General features: G+C 41.7%; 1 protein-coding gene across 8 annotated transcripts in view; it reads right to left on the reverse strand.

Annotated features, from left to right (window-relative positions):
* ACOXL (acyl-CoA oxidase like) overlaps nt 1-23,952 on the reverse strand; it is a 349,566-nt gene that overhangs the window by 300,143 nt on the left and 25,471 nt on the right. For all 8 annotated transcript variants that reach the window (XM_059188392.1, XM_059188391.1, XM_059188389.1 and 5 more), the window contains 2 exons: nt 10,858-10,954; nt 4-87 (listed from right to left, as the gene is read on the reverse strand). In XM_059188392.1, coding sequence (XP_059044375.1) covers nt 4-87; nt 10,858-10,954 — 181 coding nt within the window. The remainder of the gene's footprint in view (nt 1-3; nt 88-10,857; nt 10,955-23,952) is intronic.

The raw sequence follows: 23,952 nt of genomic DNA on the forward strand, positions 1-23,952 counted from the left end.
CACCTTTACTCCTGTGGCCATGTCTGCTATGGAGAGGACTTCTCCTATGACCAGGCTTCGACTGACAAAATTCTTTGTTTTCTCTGCCTGCAAACATGACAGACCCAATGTCAAGGTTTCCTTAAGGTTTTAAAATTAAGTTAACATTTTAATTTAACATCTTTATAACAAACGCAAGTAACTTTTATAATAAAGATTCACCGTAATAAAAACCTTTTTGAGATTATAAATTCTCCCACGACCCTACTGAAATAAACCTTTTAATCCAGGCAATTTTAACATGGTCTTCCGGGCTCTGACCACCTAGGAGAAGAATCAATTCCATCTCCACAGAGGTCAGGCTTCTGACAGACTCCCTCAGGTCTTGTGCTTCCTTAACCAAGTTTGTCCCTCGTGGGTCCCCAGAGCCTGATGCCCTCCATGCTTCTCCCTAGCAACGATGGTTCTGCCTAGCAATGCGGGTCTGCAAAGTCTCCACTTGGGGTGGCCCAAAGCTCCCACCAACAGAGGACACCTGGCTCCGGTTCCCGCAACAACCTTGGTGGGAAGACAGAGGATCTGGAAGGTTTGGGATCATTGTGGACGCAGGAAAAGCAGTATTCTGCACTTTCCTTTCCAATCATAGATCCTCTGGGGGCTTGGATATATTAAACACCATGAGGTCTCGGTCCCCCTTAACTGCCCTCCTCTCTGTCACCATGTGCAACAGCCACAAATCACAAAGCAACATGAGCATATGCTTCACCAGTGAGAAATGAGGCTATTTTATTTGTAAAATTCAGAGGCAAGCAGCATTTCCTTAGAAGGTGGTAGGCCGTGGAGTGTACAGATTACAATTATCCGCTGTTGGAATTAATGCTAGTCTTTCTTACTCTCCAGTCTCTTCTGAGACCCACGCAACAAAGCTGGTGCTTGTTGCCCTTGTGTATGTGTGTGTGAGTGTGGGGTGTGTGTGTGTGTGTGTGTGTGCACGCATGTGCAATTGTGCGGACCTGTGCCTGAAAACTGTCCCACTTGGCATCAGGACAGTAACCATCGTTCCTAAGGTAACTCTCAGTTTCCACAATGACTTAAGCCCTTTCTCCCAAATGCACTAGGTTTTCCCCTCTTGTAGGTTTTTACAATGTTTCTTTCAAGCATTATTAATTTTATCAAACAGCACACTGTCAAGATTTATGACTCTTATGGTGGCTCCAACCCAATGCATCTTGTATTGATTATTTCTTAAAATAACTTCAGCTTGAGCATGAACTATTGCATGGCTCCTGCTTCAGCTCACACTAAAGAGTTAGTTACCAGCAAATAATTAAAAAAAAAAAAAAAAACTGTAGCAGTTATTTGCAGACATTTTTAGAGAGCTCATGTATCCTTTATCCTGTCGATCCTTGCAACATCCATGAAAAGCGGAGCAAGAAAGGAAGTATAGACCCCATGTAACAGAAGAGTCTAGACTCTGGAGGTCAAAAGATTTGTCCAACCAGGATCACCTAGTAAGTGGAAAAGCAAGGCCAGAAACGAGATCTTCAGAATCCTCATACGGACATCTTGCCCCCACCCCTCACTATGAAGCTTATAGAAGCCCCAGGACCCTGGGTGGCCCAGACTTTATTGCCAGTGCACCCCTATTTTGTACCACCGGCCTCATCCCCAAAGGGCACTTGACATCAACACATCCCAGCGCCCAAGTGAACTTCCTGAGAGTCATCTCATCTTACATCACCACAACAAACCCTTCATTACCTTAAGCCACCTGCTCTGTTGTGGCCAAACCTAAACCACCAGGAGCAAGTAAATCCCTCAGAACCCCCAGCTGGTCACAGTTTTCTTCATATTTCATTCCCTCCATTTATATGGTTGAGGCAAGAGCATGCCTTTGTCATTAATGCTGTCCGACTGTTGTCATTTTTACTCACCAGTTTGAAATAAATTCAATCAAATTTGCTAAAGAATCAACCACAAACTTAGCCATCTCAGTGCATTATGAATTATTTATGAGATTATTTTCCTTCCCTAGTCTCTGCACGAGTCAGCAGTCTTTGCTATTAGACCTGATGGGCAATGCCAATATGAGTTTGCCGTTAATCCTCTGATGGTGATTTAAGCCTTCATTTGGAATGGTCTATTTTAAGAAGTCAAGCGAAAGTTCCAGAACTAAGACAAGGCTTAATTTGATGGACTGCTTTACTCGCATTTATTTTTAATATCTTCTCCACACAAATTCTCTCTTTTGTTCAATTTTTTTCATTTCTGATTCATTAATTGTTCTTAATTAAAGAATATCTAATACTGACAAGTTTCCCCTCTCATTCAACTGACAACATAATGAATTGTCTGTACTGATAATGATCAATAAATAATTAAGGTGTGTTTCTTCAGAGTCCCCACCCCTACAGAGCCACCTGGGTGGCTTAGTGGGTTAAAGCCTCTGCCTTCGGCTCAGGTCATGATCCCAGGATCCTGGGATCGAGCCCCACATTGGGCTCTCTGCTCAGCAGGGAGTCTGCTTCCCTTTCTCTCTCTCTGCCTGCCCCTCTGTCTACTTGTAATCTCTGTCAAATAAATAAATAAAATCTTAAAAAAACGTATTTCTTGATATACATTTTTACAGTATTTCTACATATCCATAGCTGCCTCCTTTAGACTTGATATATTCAAACCAAACTCAAGTCCCATGTCAGAACGTTAGTTTGCATTAATTCTAAATGATAATGATTCCATATAGGTATGGAGAATACACTCAAGCTTTATTTTATCCTAAATTGCGCCCCATGCTATTTACATTTCTGCATAATAGATCATCTCGAACAGAAGGAAGGTAGTTCTCCCTAAAATACACCCCCCGTTTCATTAGCGAGCACTCCATGTATCAGACCTTTGTGATGCAATATTCTGTTACAAATCAAGTTCTACAAAAATGTGTGTCTTTGGTTTTATAAGCCCAGAGAGTCTCCACAAGTCATATATTCTTCAACTAAAATCATCTTGACTCAGCACCACTTGAGCCATCTTTTCTCTGATATTAAAAGACCCTCACCAGCCCCTTTGTAACCTGTCTGCAGTCCCAGCCAAGGGTACTGGATGGAAAGAGTTTCCTGATCTTAGTTTTTTATTATCAGTTCCCAAACTGGCATACTTGCTTCTTCTACCTTCTGGTTTCAATTTTCTATTTTGGTTATGTTTTCTCAGTCTTATTGAATACATGTCCTTTGTTATAATGAATCCTGAATTATTTTAGAAAGAAATGGGACAGAGCAAAATATATAAATAAAATAAGTAAATGGGCTTCAGGGACCCAGTCATCTCGGGCCAGCCTAACTAAGACTCTTGCCTACTGAGCTAACCAGTCCTTGGCCCTCCCTTGAAAAGAGATCTCAAGTTGAGCCCCTTAATACATCTCCCACCACCATCTTGTGCCTGTACTATTATAACAGTCTCCCTGCTGATTTCCCTGCTTCTACTCTGCCCCAAACATCAAGCACTATTATTATTATTATTATGCTGAAACTTACATAGAGTGAAATGCACAGAGCTTGAGCACATGAGTTCTGATCAATTACCTACCTGTGTAAATATCACTCCAATTAAGATTATAGAACATTCCTGTCTCCCCCTAGAAAGTGCCCTCGAGCCCCTTTTCAGAGTCCCCACCCCTACAGGCAACCTCTTTTCTCGTATTATCATCATCCATTACCTTCGCCTGTTCTTTAATTTACATAAACCGAATCACACAGAATGTAGGTTTTTGCATCTGCCTTTTCTCATGTAAATAAGGCATCTGTGTGGATTTGTGTGTCAGTAGTTCTTCCTCATGACTCAGTAGTTTTCCATCTATGAATATTCCACAGTTTGTCCCATCTCTTACTGAACATTTGTTTTCTTTCCAGTCTGGGGTTATTAGGAGTAAAGCTGATATATACATTCATGTAAAAGTTTTCTTGTGGACGGACATGTGTTCCCGTTTCTCTCCAGTAAATTCCCAGGGGTGCAACTGCTGGGTTAAAGGGTAGGTTTGTGTTTAATATTGTAAGGAACCACCAAACAGTTTTTCAAGTGGCTATACCATTTTACACTGCTATCGACAACATGGGAGACTTCTGGTTTCTCTGCATCCTTGTCAGTCCTATGCATCTTTTCCATTTTTAGCTATTCTGGAGGAGTGTAATGTCATCACATTATGGTTTAAATATGCACCCGTCAGATGATTAAAGATCCTGAGCACATCTGTCTACACTTATTAGCCAGTTACGTATGTCTATGAAGTGTCTGTTCAGGTCTTTTGCCCATTTTTTAGATTGGGTTGTTTGTCCTTTTATCTCTAAGCTCTAGGGATTCTTTATATATTCTGGGTACAAATCCTTCATATGTCAACACAGTTTTTTTCAGATAAATACATTGCCAATACTTTTTCCTAGTTTATGGATTGCCTTTTTATTCTTTTAATGATGTCTTTTGATGAAAAATAGTTTTTGATTTTGATAAAGACCAATTTATCAGTTTTTTTCTTTGATATGTTTAGCATTTTGGGGGGGTCCTCTCTAAAAAACCTCTGCCCATCCTAGAGTCAGAAGGACATTCTCCTTTGTTCTTCTACAAACTTTGTAATTTTAGAACTTATGTTTATATACATAATACATCTCAAATTATTTTTGCATGTATCAAGGTTAATTTTCTTTCTATATATTTATCTACTTGTTCCAGAACCATTCACTGAAAAGACTTTTTTTCCCCACTGAGTTACCTTGGCAACATTGTTTAAAAATCAATTGATCATATATGTATGGGTTTATTTCAGGACTCTCCATAATGTCCCATTCATCTATTTGTCTGTCCTTATGCCAAACTTGAGTAGCTTTATAGTAAGTCTTGAAATCAAGCAGTGAAAGTCCTCCAAATACATCCTTTTTCAGAATTGCTTTAACGATGCCAGGTCTTTTGCACTTCCATATATGTTTTGTTGAATCAACTTGTAAATTTCGATCAAGGCATGATAATATTTTAAAAATAAGCATCATGCTGTGCTTCCCCGCTCTTTCTCCCACAACCCCACCCCTCCATAGTGAAAATTCTCCAAAGACTCCAGTTTATTTTGCAAGAAAATCCAAACTTCGAACCATGGCCTCCACACCATCTTTTCTTACTCTCTGGTGTTTCCTTATTCTCTGCTGATCCTCTGCTGGGGCCACATAGTAGGACACCTGAGCAGAGTGCTGGGAGAAGTCTGTAACAAAGATTAGATGTAGCTATTATACTTCTGGTCGCCCCAGGGGCCTTGACCATTCCAGGAAAGTCCAATATCAGGAACAATGAAAGGTGACATTCCCATGGCTCTATCTAAGGATATTTTTCTCCCTTCACAACATCAGTGTAGTATTCTGACAGTTTGGGATTTTCCAAATTCTTGCCTTAAATTTAATACCTCTTCTCTTGGCAGCTCATGCTTCCTACCAAATTCCTAGCTGCTTTGGAAATTTTTTTGATTACTAGCGTAATCACATAATTTATCAGTATTGACAACATGTAATGATCAATGTATCATACTGATGAGCACCTTATTTAGGTTAATGGAAAGTACATTATTTTACACTAATTTTAACATAGAAGGTTTTTCTACATATAAGATCATGTTATCAGTGAAGAGAGACAGTTTTACCTCTTTTCCAATTTACCATGTTTGATTTTTTTTAAATTAAATTCATTTATTTTCAGAAAAACAGTTGTTTGATTTTTTAAGTGTTTTCAGTCATTTTATTATTCATGATGATTGATTTTTATTGGCAGCATCGACAACCATCAAGTACCATAAATTTACTTGTTCATTATTTCATTGTCTGCCTCATCCAAAACTACTATATAAACTCCATAAAAACAGGTATGTTTGCCTACTTTATTCACTGCCTCTTGACCAATGCCTGGCTCATTGTAGGTGTTCGATAAATGGTTGTAAAATGAATGAATCGTCTCACCTGGCACATAGAAGGAACTTAGCAAATTATAGTAAGTAATAATTATGGTTATTTTTAACCTAACATTTCACTGTAAGAATAATAACTAAACTTCAAAATAAGAAGTTTTCATTAAGCCAAATTGTTTACAGTGCAGTAAACGAAGAACACCAGGATTCCGGGTACCCCAGAGTCCATCCCTGCGTGGATCCCAACTCACTCCCTGGCATACTCTTTCAAGTAATTCCTGCGGCCATGATAGATGATAAATCAGTTCAGTTGCCAATCTACACAGAGGGACTTCTGTAAACAGGCCACTCTGTCCTGTCATCTCTGCTCCAATCCTCCACGGCATCCCTTGTGGCCAGAGCTGGCCTGGCCAGAGTGCTGGCCAAGTGGCCGGGGTCCAAGTCTGTAGAGCTGGAGCTGGGACAGGGACTCCTGCCAAAGGCAGCATATAAGACTGAGAGCCAGGGGTAGCCTGTCACAGCCCGCTAGGAAAAGCCTGGGTTCCAGTACAAACAGAAGCCAGAGGGCCAAGGGCAGAGCCAAGGCTAGGGTGTTAGAGCCAAGAGCTCAAAGTAGGTTGAGAACCAGTACTGGGATGGGGTCGGGGAGGTTATGGTTATGGTTATGGTCATGGTCTGCAGGACCAATCAGGGCTGGCACTGGTTTGTGTGGGCAGCAGAGCAGGCCTGGGTGAGATTAGCTCTAGTAAAACAGGGCTAGTGGCAGAGGAGACATCCTCACCTTCTTGGCACATTCTCTACTGAGCTCATTCTGCACAACACACCCGTGGCTTCCATGTAATTTCCCGGGAAAGGCTGTTCCTTTTTTTTTAGAGTCTAATTAGGAATACAACCATTCTCCCTATTCTCAAATGCCTTCTTATTTATTTATTTATCAGAGAAAAAGAGAGCACAAGCAGCGGAAGTAGCAGGCACAGGAAAGGGAGAAACAGCCTCCCCACTGAGCAGGGAGCCTGACACAGGACTCGATCCCAGGACCCTGGGATCATGACCTGAGTCGAAGGCAGACACTTAACTGACTGAGCCACCCAGGCACCCCTCCCAAATACCTTCTAAAGTGAGTTGACCTCAGAGTCTTATTCCAATTTAGGTAAGAGTACCCACCTGGTATTTCTTTAAATACAAAAACAAAAACCATCCCAAACTGAGACTAAAATTCTGATTGAAATATATAATTATAGTATAATAAATATAACATAAATGGAAAGCCACATAAAGCCATAGTATAACAAATAAAGGCTCCTGCCAGTTCCCCTTCAAGCTGATCTGAGAATGGACTTCCTGAGAAAACAGTAGATGATTCAGATCAGTGGTTCTCAAATGTTATGGTCTCTGGACCCCTTTACATTCTTCAGAATGATCAAAGATTCCAAAGAGTTTTGTTTATGTAGGCTATGTCCATAGTTTACCACACCATAATTAAAACTGAGAATTTTAAAAGTTTCACATTAAAAATAACAATACTATATCCGTTACATATAAATAACATAATTCTTGTGGAATATAACCATAATTTCCAAACCAAAAAACAATCCGTGAGAAGAATGACATTGTTTTACATTTTTACAAATTATTGTAGCGTCTGGCTTAATGAAGGACGGCTAGACTCTCACATCTGCTTCTGCACTCCATCTGTTGCCATAGGCTGTTTTGGTTGAAGTTTATGGTGAAATCTGGTATCATGCACACAAAGTTGGACACCTACTTTTCAGGTAGTACCTGAATGGCTCTTGGGTACCTCCAGGGGTCCTCAGACCATACTCTGAGAACCACTAGTTTAGATAACAATGCTTCCATGCCCAGCACCACTGTGGATCATGGAGATGAGGACCATCAGAGTTCAGAGTGAGAAAGAACATGATGGGGGGTGGGAGGTCATAGAATGGATGCTTCATTATTCAAATATCTACCCCCACTCCTTACTCCTGTTGGCCAGGAACAGCCTGATCCCAACTGTCTTCCTCCTGGGGAAAAGAAATGTTGGGATAGAGCATTCCTACAAGTCAGCCCTGAACCATGATTGCCAGAGACCAAATGCTGAATGGGAACAATTTGGGGTAGACGGTACAGAGTACCAGAAAGGAAGGATAGTGGAGAGCAGTACTCAAGCCAGGACAGGACACACACTGGATCACCTGGGAAATTTAAATGTTGATTTCATTGGCCTGAGCCAAAGCTCGGACAGCAGGAGTTTGGAAAGTTCTCCAGGCAACTCCAGTGTGTAGCCAGGGGCAAGAACCACCAAATGGAAGTGGACTCAGAAAGAAGGACCAGCTGGGTTTAAATCTGTGTTCCACTAGTTATATACACAACTTACTAGCTGTATAGCCTCAGGCCAATTTCTGGTCTTCAATTTACTCATCTGTAAAATAGGAATACCATTCTGGATGTTGTGGATATTAAATGAGATCATGCATCTAAAGTTCTCAGCGCTGTGACTGGCAAAGGATATGTACTCTGTGAGTCTGAGCTGCTATTACTGGTTATGGTGATTTGGATGCAGGGGTGTCAGCCTGTCGGCTGCAGTCTCAACACCGCCACAGAGGACGATCTCCCACCTGGTCCTCCATCTCCCCATCTCTGGAAACGCAGGGAGTCCGTGACTTCCACCATCCAGGATTTCCGCTGGGAAAGGAGAGGACGGTTGGCTGAAGGGCATGAATGTGATATCGCTGGAAACAGGTGCAGGAAATGTCTGGGAGGTACAATGATGTTGTTCAATGTGTATGCACGCACACACGTGTGTGTATACTCTGTAGTCAGACTCAGATATTGTTTTTTCCTTTTGAAATTATTAGAACATCTCAAATCTATTGCAGATGGCAGAGGGGAAAATGCAGAGTGGAATATTTTAATGGCTTATTCTTGGCCCGTGGACTGTCCATGGAGACCTGGAACGAATGAGGCTCACTCCTCATTTGTCCTCGAGAACATCATCATTACACATTACACTCGGCCTTCTGCCTTGGAGTTCATCGGATCATCCACAAAAGCTAACAGCAACACGAAATGGGGGCCAGGGAAGGCTGGAAAGACCTGGAACGCTCTCTGAACAGGCAGTACGGCCATGACTCAATATTTTTATTAAGAGGCAGAATGAATCATGTAACACTTCTTCTAGAATTACTGGATGTGGACAGCTCCTCCAGCTGTTTACAGAGTGGAATTTGAGAGCCTTCAAACACAGATGTGCTGCCGAGTTTCACGACATCCACCCGAAGAGATGAGCCTGCCGCCCTGATGACCAACTCATTTAATTTCCTTCAGGTTCATTGGGTTTTGTGAGCTCACACAGAGAGAAGGGCCAAAGAGGCTGAAGTAACTCACAGAAATGAACTGGAGGGATTGTCTAGGGCCGGTCCTGCGGCTGCTTGCAGGGACTATACTCAATCATCCAGGACGGGGTCGTCCGAACTGCCTAAGACCACAAGGGGAGGCACAAAAATGGGAAGCTAATTGGATCCAGGGACCAACAGCTTCATCAGGAGCAAGATTACACAGGCTAATCCTTTAGACTCAGTGTGATAAGCAGCAATTAGTAAACTTCGTTAAAGGATCAACTCTCATCTGGGTCTTGAATATTGACACTAAGTTAAATCATGGACATATTGGACTGATTAAGAGACCAGAAGACTGACCACGTGTCAAGATTTCACCTTCCAACCAGCCCCAGGACAGATGTACAGAGGCCAGACTCATAAAGTGTCTGAAACCAAAGAGGGTTGGGGTCTTTTGTGGGTTTTCTTTCTTGGTTGTATTCACAGCTCTAAATGTTCCACTGAGAGATAGTTTACTAGCTTGAAATCCACTTGTCAAACTGCTTGGTATGAAACGATTTTTCAGGCTTTGCAAGCACCCTTCCCTGCATGATGTGGTTGTTTTGCTTCCTTCCTCTCCAGCTAAGTGTGCCTTTTGTTACCTTGGAGGTGGCCACAGTGCTTCAACAGAAGGGGCCAGAGCTCTGCCTTTTGACAAGAAGATGCTGAGTTCTGTCCTTGCCTCCTCAGTACAGCCAACCAAAAGGTGGGGGGGAGGCAGGGTGTGACAGGGTAGGGATCTATTCTCAAACAGGGACCTCAGGCCATGGCTCTGATCTACATTGCACAGAGAACTAAGCCTTCAGTGGCCCCCTAAATGGGGAAGACCCCGACCCCTTCAGCCCTCAGACTCCCCCTCCACAGACTATGGTGGTCAGGAAGAGGGCCAGGCTCCACCTCTCAGCCATCCACAAGCTGAAGCTTCTCCCCAGTTCAAGACCCTCTCCGAAGGCTCTCACCAGGAATTCTGTTCTGTTTCATTGTGGAAGCCATGAAGCTGAATGAAATGGAGATTGATTTAAACTTGCCTAAAATAAATAGCTCCTAATGTTCATATCCACAAAGGAGTTCTCTAATCACATACTCTTTCTTTCCTTCTTTCTTTTTAATTAGGCTAAATTTGACTAAAATAATTTAACTGAATTTAGAATAGCAGTGTTTAGACAAAAAAGACCCCTACATTTTGGACACATCTAAATGCTTTAAAAGCTTATAAAATCAGTTCATTACCTTTCTCAGATATTTGAATTTTATGCCCCAAATTATATTTGTTTTGTAAACATATATATCATTACTTCTGCTGATTCCCCTACCCCCTAGCCTATGATCTTGGGAGACACGAATACACCTATGGGCTAAGGGAAGAAGATCAATTAGGTTATCAGAGAGTGGGGCAAAAAAGGGGGCTGAAGAAGGCATTCCCCCATTATGATGGCAATTTTCCCTGGGACAAAATAAATGGTTTCCACAAGTCACAAAAGCAAACAAAACAGAAATAAAATCTTTTTCTTTCTCTGTCTCTCTCTCACACTCATACACACATCACAGCAAAGTAACAATGAAACTTACCTGGTCCTGAATAGCACGTTTTAACACAGGTAGACCCATGACAAACTTCACTCTCTGAAACGTCAAAGCTCTTATTTCATCCAGATTTAAATCATACCTGTGAAGAACAAATACAAAATGGATGTTAAAACATTGATTTGAAGACTCTGAATAAGGCCTGTGGACCAAGGTGTCTGATGAGATAAGAAACAGACAGCTTTGCTAGGTCTCTTTACATCGCATTTGATACTGTGTGTCGAAGAAGGTCTACTGTGTAACACAGACCCTGTGTTCAATATAGCAGGGTCAAATGGAAGGAAAGAAGGAAGGATTTCCTCACAGGGTGACCTTAAAACAAAACTCCAACATCCCCTCTGCAAGAGCAAGATTTTCAGGTTTCTGAGATGAAACTGATGAGTAGCATTTGGGGGGATGGGAGAGAAGGAGTGACCTGTGTGGTACAAGGGGTGGATTGTAGTGGCCACAAGGATTGTTGCCTAGAGTTTCCTTCCAGAGAACCCACCAGTCCCTCCAGGTGCCATACCTTGGATTTAACTGTGGCACTCACCCCAGGTGACTTTGCTCTTGGGCTGCTCCCAGCTGGTGATTGAGTAGGGCAAGCTTCTAGATTAGGGCCATTACTGTCCAGTAGTCAACTTGTGCCAGGAGACCCCCCCCCAAAAAAATGGCCCACTGAGGCTTTCTTGTAACCTCACTGTGCCCTTTCTGCTCTCTCATTTCACAGAGTAGACCTGCCTACACACATTTGGAAGTTTCTCCCACCTTCTCCAGCTCCCTCCCATCATCCTTCACAGATTTGCATGCTCCACCCCCATCCATAAGTCATTCGCTCATCTAGACCCATCTTCCTGTCTGCTTCTCAATGAACTTAAACTGACATAGAAGGGGGGTTTCCATTCTGCCACTTAAAATGCTTAAATGCAAGCAGAGCCTGAGCCTGGAAGAAACCTCACTCAGGCTTGACTCCTGGCTCTGTCACTAATTGTGACAGAGTGACAGCATCAAGTGACCTGGCCTCCCAGTACCTCCATTCTCTCATCTGTAAGACGGGAATGATAATTGCACATGACTCAGAGGATTGTCTCCTCAAATGCTTACCCCAGTGCTTGTATATGTATAGTAAGTGCTCAAGAATATTAGCCTCCATATTCATACTCTTCTTCACCCCTCCTCCTTCTCAAGGGCTAGTAGTGTGTTAGATTCATATTTATAGTCTCAGCACCAACACAAGGGTCTGGCCACAGTACATCCCATTAAATGGTGATTGAACATAAATTTCTTTGTTTCCTGTAGTCTCATAATTAGATCCTAGAGACCATGTTCTCAGGTATGTCCCAAAAAGCATGCCAACCACACGTACTATCATTATGCAAAGTTCATTCCCAACAAGAAATAGAACTGCATGGGTATAGGGTCCAAGTCTTGAACCGTGTAGCTCCTCAGGACCAGCACAGTGTCTCATATTTAAACATTTTTCTTAAATAACCTGCAGGTCAATTGCCCCAGACGGAACAAGAACCAATTCAATCATCTTGGCTTTCTCTGATCCATTCAGTTGTCAGGTAATAAAAGAATCCAAGGAGACCCACCATTCATCCAGGAATATTTAAAAAAAAAAAAAGAAAGAAAGAAAGAAATCCATCTCCACCGGCAAAAAAGAACAGACACAGAAACCCCCCAACAGAAGAACTGTTTTATTATTTATTTATTTATTTATTTAAAGTCATCTAGTAGACCTGATCTCAGAGCAACTAGTGCAGAATTCAGTATAAGCATTACTGCATAAAATCAGTGTTTTCCTAAGGAGAACAGAAAATAAACATTCTAGGGCGCCTGGGTGACTCAGTCATTAAGAATTTGCCTTCAACTCAGGTCATGATCCCAGGGTCCTTGGGATCAAGCCCTGTGTCAGGCTCCCTGCTCAGCAGGGAATCTGTTTCTCCCTCTCTCTCAAATAAATAAATAAATAAATAAATCTTTTAAAAATAAATAAATAAACATTCCATTGTCAATGAAACTAGAAGTCAGGAAAAGTCTCCAGATACTAACTTAGAAGTAAAACTTGTTTGAGTTGATGCAGGCTTTAGTCAGGAGAAAGTGGCAAAAAGAACCAGAGCAAGAGATCACACACAACACAAGGGCCAATTGGTGGCAACTCTCAAAAAATGCAGGTAAGGGGCACCTGGGTGGCTCCGTGGGTTAAGCCGCTGCCATCGGCTCAGGTCATGATCTCGGGGTCCTGGGGTCGAGTCCCGCATCGGGCTCTCTGCTCAGCAGGGAGCCTGCTTCCCCTCTCTCTCTCTGTCTGCCTCTCCATCTTCTTGTGATTTCTCTCTATCAAATAAATAGATAAAATCTTTATAAAAAAATGCAGGTAAAAGTTCACTTTCTAAATTTAAGCTGTACACACAGAGAGGTAAAGCTTGTAGTTCTGATCTGGAACAGCAAGACAGGAAAGGCAGGTAAGAAGGTAAAAGCAGGAAAGAAGGCTCGCTGGTCCCTGAGCTAGGTTCAGGGTCAGGGCAACATGCAAAGTCACATGGACAGGCTGTGTTTGAAAGAAGCAGTCTATCTCTGTGGCAGCAGGAAAGGGAAAAGATTTTGTATTGTGAAAAGGGACGAATCCCAGACCACTATCTCAGCTTCTCTGGCTCCCCAACCCTGACACTTCTTAGAAAAGCCAGGCCAGAAATCATTCAATTATATTCAAATCATCCAATCATAAGTAATAAAAAGATACTAGCACAGAATTGATACAATGATACTATAAGAAAAATGGAGAAAAAGAGCAAGCCACAGGCAACTGGCAATGTGGGTGTGCAGTAGGGTTCTGGACATCATTGAGGATAGGAGGCCTTCAGAGAATACAGGGTGCTGGGGAGCTTACAAAATGTGGGCTTAGCTGAAGTCCAGCCTTAGAGTGATTCAGCAGGACACTCTGGAGTATAAATGGCACTGTGGAGAGGTCCTATCCTGTCCTTCAGACAGGGAAGAAAGCATAGGCTTTCTGCCTTCATGGGCAGAGGGCATAACCTTAGCCATTTCCTGGGAAGGCAACTCCCATATGTCAAGGACAATTCCAAGGAAGTTCAGCCTTGGGTTGATACCGGTCAACACTGAGAGCAGCTAGGAGATGAGTGTACAGGTTTGGTAGAGGGATTAGGGTAGGTCATTAACAGTAACTGCTAAGCAGCTGACTAAAGAAGTTAGGGAGAAAAAAAAAAAAGGAGAAAAAAATAAATTATTAAAAGAAAATTAGAAAACAGAAAAATTGCAAGTAACAAATCTAAAATTTGGCTCTGAAAAAAGTCACAAGGGGTGGTTGTTCAACTTTATTCTGGTAGTATTAGCCAATGCAATTCGACAAGGGAAAGCAATTAGGGAAACTGAAATTGGAAAGAAACAGGGAGAACTAAGTACAGATGATCCATGTGTTTCACTGATTGTCGTAATGGTCTCTATGCTAGACCTCCCCTGATCCTTGCCCTTTGACACTGCAGTTCTCATGAAGAGACTGAGCATACTCCCACACCCCTTGAATCTGGGCCTGGCCATGTGATTTGCTTCAGTCATTAACATATTGGTAGATGTGAGGAGAGCAAAGGCTTAGAAAAGTGCTTATACATTTCCCTTCCTCTCTTGCTCCTCTGCAATCCCATGGGCATATGTTTGAGCTAATCTAAGAACATGCCTGACTAGTTTGCCACGTGGACGGAAGGTATAAAGTAAGAGACATGTGAGGAGAGCCGGGTTGTCTCAGCCAAGGCCATCCTAGATCAGCCTACCTCCAAGCAAGGCCCACACTGGAAAATCCTGGTCAAGATCAAAAGAGCTGCCTATCCAACCCACAGCTGACTTCATGAATGAGCCCAGCCAATGTCAGAAGAACCTCTCAGCCACCCACAGACTCGCGATCAATAATAAATGTGTATTGCTTTGAACCACTATGTTTTGCATCATAAGTAATTGATACAATATGACTGTGTATCTGGAGCCCTCAAGACAACCAGCTACAATTACTGCAAACAAGAAGAGCTTGGCAGGAAACACAATCAAAGTCAGTAGCTTTCATATGGATTTCTGGTTATATAAACAATCATTTTAATGGTATAATTTAAAATATATAAAATAAAATTAAAAACATGTTTATAAAGTATGTGTGAGGAGATATAATATATATATATACACAATATACACGATATGTATATATACATACACATACACAAGTATATGTATATACTTTATAAATATTTTATATAATGTTTATATACATTATATGCATAAATTTTACATAGTTTATATAATGTTTTAATATAATCATATATACATATATATGATTTTATTTATTTATTTGAGAGAGAGAGAGAGAGCACACACCCGAGCATGGCGGAGGGACAGCGGGAGAGGAAGAAGCAGACTCCTCACTGAGCAGGGGATCAAGAGACATTTCACACTACAAAGACAAGACAGTAAAGCCTATGGGAATGCCATGAAGTGTGTTATACAGACAAGATTTTAAAGCATCAGTTATTAGCTATTTTCTTCACATTTCCATTCCAGTAACTTTTTGATAAAATGGTTGTTATTCATCTACTTCAAAATTGTAATTCACATCTACTTAATTCACATTAAATTAAGCTTCCTGCTTATACTGACACCAAGCATCTCACAGGAGTCAAGTTTAAGTAATGACTTTATGTTAATCTGTGCAGAAAAAAGAAGACAGACTGCAAGATCAGGGGAGGACAGAGAATACACACACCAGCCAAAGGCACTGAGAAATTATTAAAAACTATAACATAATCGGAACTCAAGAAAACTGGGTTACTAATATATAGTTCTCAACTATTAATACCCAAGTTAAAGAAATTCTGTATTCAAAAAAGAAAAAATGTGGATCAAGAGACATTACAGAACATTTTCTAATACAGACAAGTTAAAACAAGTTAAGACATTTTGATGAGAGGTCTGTCCCATTCCGCTGCCCACCCTCACTTCCAAAACACACTACCAGACCTGAGTTTAATGTTACATGGGCAGAAATAGCACAACCCTGCAAATATCTAAAAGATAAGTGATTGAGTGAAGTACGGCCTAGCCATACAGTGAAATTATTACATAAAAAGGAAAATCTGTCTATATGCCTATATAAGGAAATTGCCAAGATATGTTTTAAATAAAAAAGTAAGGTGCAAACAGGTGAATATGTTACTTTTACTGCTGTACTGTATGTTAAAAAGTGGGGGCAAGGGGGCGGGGAAGAAGACTACGTATTTGCTTGTCTATGTGTTGTTGCTATTTTTTTATTCTCTTAAGAGACACACCAGAAACTATGAGCAGTGTTTACTTTTTGTGTATGTGGGGAAGAAGTGGGGAAACTTGGCAAATAGTAGTCTACCTTTTTATGTATTCCAACTTTGAATCGTATTAAAATACCTTTTAAAAAAAGACATTTAAAAAATTTTTTATTTTTAGATATTTTAAATTGTACCCTTAAAATGACCACTAGATGGCAACTGTTCTTCATTTGAACGGCCACCACCAAGTAGTTAAGCAATAAAGAAGTTAAAACTGCCTTAGAAGCTGCCTGAAAGCCTGAGCACCTGATTATCTTAAAAGAGAATACATAAATTCTTTTCAATAAAAAAGGTAACAATTTCTGCAATGGGAAAGATCAGGATTTTAGGAACAACCCCCACCCAGCGGCCCTCCGCAGAGCTCTCTGAAGCCCTACACAACATGAATATCTACGTGTTTTCTGTCTTTAAATATCAACCTCCACATTTAACAATGTTAATAGGCCACTTCAGATGCCATTTATAGAACAATGGGGTAGAAATCATAAACAATAATGCTTTTTCAGTATTGTAACATATATAATTTCTTCGTCTTCTTGAATCTATAAGATATGAGGATTTGGCAAATATTATTCTCTATGCCTCAGATTGCAGACAGAGGCCTTAGGAACTGGGGGACACCTTGAGGACAGCTGTGGGGGTAAAGAGAGGGCCCAGTTCTTCCCCTAGCAGCTCTGCCATCATCTGACTTATCTTTTAGTGTTCCATGTAGGATTTAGCTTGAAAACAAAAACAAAAACAAAATGGTGCCATTACTAAGAACAAGCTTGAAAACCTCTGAGCTAGGATATGCCACAAGCAAGAACTGAAACAAAAGATACTAATTGCATCTTTCCTGAGAGAAGAGTGGGGTGTGGACCTCCAGCATGAGTAAGATACCTGTCTTGGAAGTCTCACATGTGGAATCAAGACCAAACTACAAGGAACTAACTAAACTAAACTAAAGAAAAAAATAAATTAAATAAAATAATGGTAAACCAACTATTAGAATGGCTAAAAGAAATTATACTGACAATATCTGAAAATATCAAGTGTTTAGGAGGACACTGGGCAACCGGTTCTCTCCTTTGCTGGTGGTGGGAATAAAAAAATGGTAGAGCCCCTTTTTTAATGTCTTTTGAAATTAAACATACTCTTACATAACTCAGCAATACCACTCCTAGGTATGAACTTGAGAGAAATGAAATCCTTTGTTTACACAAACACTGGTACATGAATTTATAGCAACTTTATTTGCAATCGCCAAAAACTAGAAACAATCCAAATGTCCCTCAACTGGGGACAAAAGTGTAGTACATCCATACCATGTGCTGCTGAGCAATAAAAAGGAGTGAACCACTGCTACACATGACAACTTGAATGGATCTCAGGGACTTTATATTGAGTACAAAAAAACGAATCTCAAAAAGTCATATATGATTTCAATTTTATGACATTCTCAAAATGACAAATTATAGCAAGGAGGAATAGATTGGTGGCCACGGGTGGGTAGAGTGACGGGGAGAATCTGACTCTAAAGGACAAACATAGGAAGTTTCTGTGGTGACGGAACAGTTCCATGTCCTAATTGTGTTGGTGGTTACACAAAATGATGTCTGTAAATTATACACACACACACACACACACACACACACACAAATAGATGCCCTCCAAAAGACATGAACAGACACCTTAGAAAGAAGATATACAAATGGCCAATAAACACACAAGAAAGTGCTCAGAGACACTGGTCACCATGGAAATGGAAATTAAAACCATAATGAGATTCCACCATCCACCCACCTGAATGGCTTTAAAAAAATTAATAGCAAAATAATATGTTAACAAGGATATGGAACAAATGAATCTCCCACATTTTATTGTGAAAATATATAATGATACAGTCATTTTGGGAAAAGGCCTATTAGTCAATTTCTCATAAAATTAAACATATATCTAACTCTATGACTTAACAATTATACTCCTAGATTTTTACCCTAGACAAACAAAATGCTCACAAAATTCTCATAGAAGAAAGTTCGTATCAATTTCATTCATTAATAGCCCCAAACTTGGAAACAGCCCAAGTATCCATCACTAAGAGAACAGAAATAAACTGATTTAGTCAGGAAATGGAATACTGCTTAGCAATAAAAAGGAATGTACGAGTGACACATGTACATGAGGTGTATTAACCCAGAAAACACTATGCTAAGCTCTCTTGAATCTCTTGCTCTTCAGGAAGCCAGGTGCCATGGTATGAGGACACCCAAGCAGATTTATGGAGAGGTCCACACAGGGAGAAACTCAGGCCTCCTGCCAACAGCCATGTGCATGGGCCATCTTGAGAGAGTGGATCTTCCAGCCCCAGTCAAGCCTTTCTAAGACTTCAGACCTGGCCAACATCCTACCTGCAGCCTCACGCCAGACCCAGAGCCACCCAGATAAGAAGCTCTACAATTCCTGACCCACAGAAACTGAGTGAGATAATACACCTTCCTGTTTATGATGCTAAGTTTTCAGGTAATTTGTTATATATCAATAGATAACCAGTACACATAGTATTGTTACACACACACACACACCTGATGAGCATGAACTAGTACTGTTATACACTTTAATAAGATGTAATACACCAAGAACACGGCATGAGTCATAACATTACAGCCTAATGAATTCTCACAAAGAAAACACACCTGTACAATCCCTACCCACGTCAAGGAGAGTCGCATTACAACACCAGCACATAGACTCTCCCTTCAGCCTCTCTGTCAATCATTACTCCCTCTCGCCTGCTCACTGCTAGCTGCTCTCCTGACCTGGAACTCCATAAATTATTTTTGACTGCTTTTGAATATTAAAGAACTGGGATTAGACCTTATGTATTCTTTTGTGTCTCATTTCTTTTGCTCAGCACGGCTAATAAGATTCATCTTTGGTGTCTACTGTAACTGTAGATCATTCATTTTCACTGCTGCAGAGGATTAAATTGAATTAACATGCCACCAAAAATATATGCTGAGTGAACATATTGTGCAATTCCACTTACATTAAATTGTAAAACAGACAAAATTAAAACATAGTATTTAAAAAAAAAATAAAAGAACAGTGGTTACTTCTGGGAGAATAAGGCCAGGGACTGAGTGGAAAGGGCATGAGTGAACTTTCTGGGGTGATGGTAACGTTCTATATTTTGAAAGGGGGTTGAGTTACATAGGTCTATGTATTTGTTTAAACTCTGAGAGTGTACATTTAAGATTTTCACATTGCATTGCATTTTATAGCCAAAATAAATAAATAAATAAAAGCCTGAACACATATTGAAGTCTTGTTAACGATATCCACACTGAATTATTTTGGGGGAAAAAATGTATTTATTCGTTTCAGCAGCTTTGAAATGCATCCAAAAAATGAAATATGGTGGATAAAGGGAGGGATAAATGAGCAAATATGTGATATAGCAAATACGGTAACACATTAATGGTAGAATTTAAGTGGTGTGTATAAGGATCTTAATGTTAAAGTCTATCAATTCCACTGTATGTTTAAAATTTTTAAATATAAAATATTGGAAGAAAGTAGATGACCAGAAGTGGAATTGTGTTAGGACATCATTTCCTTATGTAAAAATGAGACCTTCAAGTACAGATCTTGGTTTCTAGAAACCATTCTCAAACAAAAGGAACATGGACTCATTAGAGAAATGGCTGCTTCTAGGAGAGGGCAGAGAAAAAAAGAAGATGAGCCTGGAGCACCTCATGGTATCATAAAGTAAAGAAGTCCTTAAAAAAAAAAAAATCCCGAAAGGGTGGGGGCATGTCAAAGGAATACAGGAGCCAACTCTAAGAGCCCCCTATGGCCAAAGCTGGGATAATCTGAAAAACAAAATAAATAATGGACCATTGGACTATAACACAAGGCAGAAAATAAATATACATGAGTCCATACTAATACAAATAAATGGTTTAAATAAATAAATATATTAGGGGAAAGAGATGAACACCCATAATAAATAATTTGTATAAACATTCTCTCCTCTAGCAGCTAGAGCTTACCTATCTCCACACCACCACTACCATCCCGAGGGTCGGCTGCCCTGAGGGACCTGCTTGCAGAGGGAAGAGGTGATTTTATAAGGAAGAAATGTGATAAACACTACCTTGCCCAGGTGATCAGGGGTAACAGCGCCGCTGACAAGCCATGTTGATAGTATGTACCCCTGCTGTGATTGACAAGAAGGGCACTTGCTCTCAGGGTCTTCCCCAAAACCCAAAACCTTAGTCTAGATGTGAGAAAAACACCAGACAAAACAAACTGAAGGACAGTCAACAATATACATGACCAGTACTTTTCAAAAGTGGCGAGGTGATGAAAAACATGGCAAGACCAAGGAACCGTCACAAATCAGAGGACACTTAAAAAAAAAAAAGACAATAAAACACAGTGTGGAATAAAACACCCTGGAATGGAAATAGGACACTGGTAGAAAAAGAAAGAAAATTCGAATGAGGTCTAGAGTTTAGGTAATAGTCATGAACCAGTGCTGCTTTCTTGGTTTTGATAAACGAGCCATGGTTAGGTAAGCTGTAAGCAATGGGGGAAACTGGCTGAGGTGTATATAGGAGCTCTCTGTGTTATCTTCACAAATTTTCTAGAAATTGAAAATTATTCCAAAAAGTCCATTTTGAAAAGAGACAAAGCAAGAAGACAACAGTAACAACAACAAAAAAGATCTTTTTGTGTTTTTTGGAAAACATTTTAAAAACCCAACAAACAAAAAACAACTTTAAAAAAGGAGGGAGGGGCGCCTGGGTGGCTCAGTGGGTTAAGCCTCTGCCTTCGGCTCAGGTCATGATCCCAGGGTCCTGAGATCGAGCCCCGCATCAGGCTCTCTGCTCCGTGAGGAGCCTGTTTCCTCCTCTCTCTGCCTGCCTCTCTGCTTACCTGTGATTTCTCTCTGTCAAATAAATAAATAAAATCTTTAAAAAAAAAAAAAAAAAAAAAAAGGAGGGAGTGTATTTTTTTTTTCTCAAAGTCTAAATCAAAAGTCAGTTTTGGTGTCCTAGAAAGCATATCTTCAGACACCAAATTTGAATGCCCTCATGACGAGAAACATCCTTGGGGCCTTTGACCTCCACGTGATTCTAGGCAGCACCCACGTTTCTGGAATGAAGATCCATGAGAACTTGAAAATCAGCTCTGGTTTCCCAGCATGGGTCTGCTTCAGTGACCTGCTCCTTCATCTTGGTCCTTTTTATAATGTTGCTTTAAAAGATGTCTCCAGCTCCGCCCAGGATCAACCCCCAACCCCGGCGCCCTGCCCCCGATCAATCTCTTCTTGTTGAAAATGGCGAAAATAAAAATGCTCCATCTTCATTAATAACTGAGGTGCCACCCATGGCCAAGCATTCACACCAATAAAAGGCGATGGTGAAGAACAGATTCCCAGAGGCAGCGGGCAGAGAAACCCTCAGTCTTCTAGTAAAGACCACAGCTACCTCACAATCTGACCTCCCACCTCCAAAGCCTCCGCCCACCCCCGCAAGCCCCTACACAGCCTGAATGACCTAACCCCGAGTGGAAACAGAAACCGTTGAGTCATCCTGTGGTAACTGTCAAAGACAAAGGCCCTGAACCAACAAGGGTGACAGAAAATGCGAAGGGAGGGTTTTCGAAGCACTGCGGTTTACTTGTAGCTCTGAAGTTCACGCAACCACAGAGAAGCACACTTGCTGATTGGCAAAGTCTAGGAAAGTAGTTTGAAGAAGGCATGAAGAGAGAGAGAAAGGGCGGAGGGGAAGAAAAGATCCTCCCAGCTGGAGACAAAAACCTGATGGGAATCCCTGACAGGAGCCACTTGCCATCCACACCCCTGCATCCTGGGCTTGCCAGGCAGTGACTGTGGGCCGAGAGACGTTCCCTCCCCATGCTTCCTTTCTGCCTTCCTTCCCCAGCTTTCATGAAGCACCTGCACCACACTAAACACGAGGAATTCAAAACAAGTCAGGCCTGTTCCTACCCTCAAGGAGCTCAGACTCTAGCCTGGAAACCACAGGGGCAGGAGGAAGCATCCCAGTGTGACCCAAGAAAATATTCCCCGTTATCTTTAGACCACAAGTGGCCAGAGCTGCTTGCCTCCCAAGGGATGGCATGGTTGTTTTGTAGAATAAAAAGCTTTCGCTTTAGCATTTACCTTGACTTGGTTCTGTCGGGAGAAGTTGCAGGGGCCATGAGAAGGCAGAGGAGCAAGAACCCGGTCTCTCTGCACCATCCGCTGAGAAGTGGGGTGTCTGTGGGCAGAGAGAGGAAGTCCCTAGGAGGGAGGGAGAAGGCAGGGGATGTAAGGAGGAAAGGGTGGAAGGAAGCAGGAAGGAAGTAAAGGGAGAGATGTGGCCAAATGAGCAGAGGACAGGAACAGATCCAAACTACCAAGATGAAAATGCAAACTTTCAGCGAACTCAGACAGGCTTCCTCACTAGGTGGAAGTAGGCATGGCCGCCACTGCTGTGGGCTCTTCCTTCCCCACCAGGATTCTGAGGATGCGGCATCTGCGCCCCACAAGGGGCGGCTCCTGACAGGTCCAGGCTACCATGGTGATCCCAGGCTCCAGGACAGCATCTGCCTTAGAAATGAGACTTGATACCTCACACGAAGAGTTATTTTTTAGGGTGCATGAGGCTGGAGTAGCACAAGGGAGGTTTGCTGAGAAAACAGAAGCAGGTGTGCAGTACCACGTAACTAAGGGTACTGCGGAGCCTAGAGCTGTGGTCTACAGGTATACGCAGGCCTTGACTCTGCCCACAGAATGATGGAGTCTGCTAGCTTGTCTGGCTGATGTGTTTCCTGTTGATCACCCAAAGGATGTTTTTGGTGGAACATTAGTACACACATTCTGTAGGGATCTAGAAAAAAATTGTTCATTTTCCACAATAACCCTTCCAACAACTATGGAGGAAGCACCCTCAGTGGGTCAAGCAATATGCACAGGAGCCAGGGTCCCCTGCTGGACCCTGAAAGCCTCCTGCCTACCTACCTGTCCCTTTACAAGTAAATGGGAACTAGGAAGATGGACATGGAGATTGCCTCAGGGGCTAATTACAACTGGACATCAAGGCTTGAGATTCCTGAAGGGCCAAGAAGGGGCTGAGTCAGTACTCTCCAAGGCAGCCAGGGCTAAGTGGAGAGAGCACTCAGGGGGCCTGAGAGTCTACAGCCCTCAGTGAGACCACAGAGAGTATCAACACAGAGGTCTGCCCCTGGTCCATAAAGTCATCATTATGAACAGGAAGACAGGTAACCAGAGCCCACCACTTGGCTCAGATGTCATCACTTATCTAAATCATAATCATGTAAGACCTATTCTCAGCTTCTCGGCCCCTGGAATCAACCCCTGGGCCATGTGTTCTTTATGGAGGGAGAACAGAGCATAAATATTGTCAACTTTGACATCATAACTTAGTGGATGGAGAGAGATGAACTTAAAAAGGCTGGAGATAATACCGAAACTCAATGCAGTACAAGGCAAATAAAAATAAAAATATATACACACTGATTGGAGGTTGCGGGAGAACCTCTACAGGTTTGCTGACAGAGAAGGGGGCAGGGGCTGGACAGACCAAAGTCGTGGGCAGCTATGGTCCACTAACCCCTCGATCTCCGGGTCATTGGCGTGATTGAGCTACTCCCCTGCCTGCAGGAAGGTATTCTGAGAGCGGCTCACAGTTCAGAGATCTTACAACACGGTAAGAATGTCTTCAGT

This window comes from Mustela lutreola, chromosome 9 (genome assembly GCF_030435805.1).
Source record: "Mustela lutreola isolate mMusLut2 chromosome 9, mMusLut2.pri, whole genome shotgun sequence".
NCBI lineage: Eukaryota > Metazoa > Chordata > Mammalia > Carnivora > Mustelidae > Mustela > Mustela lutreola.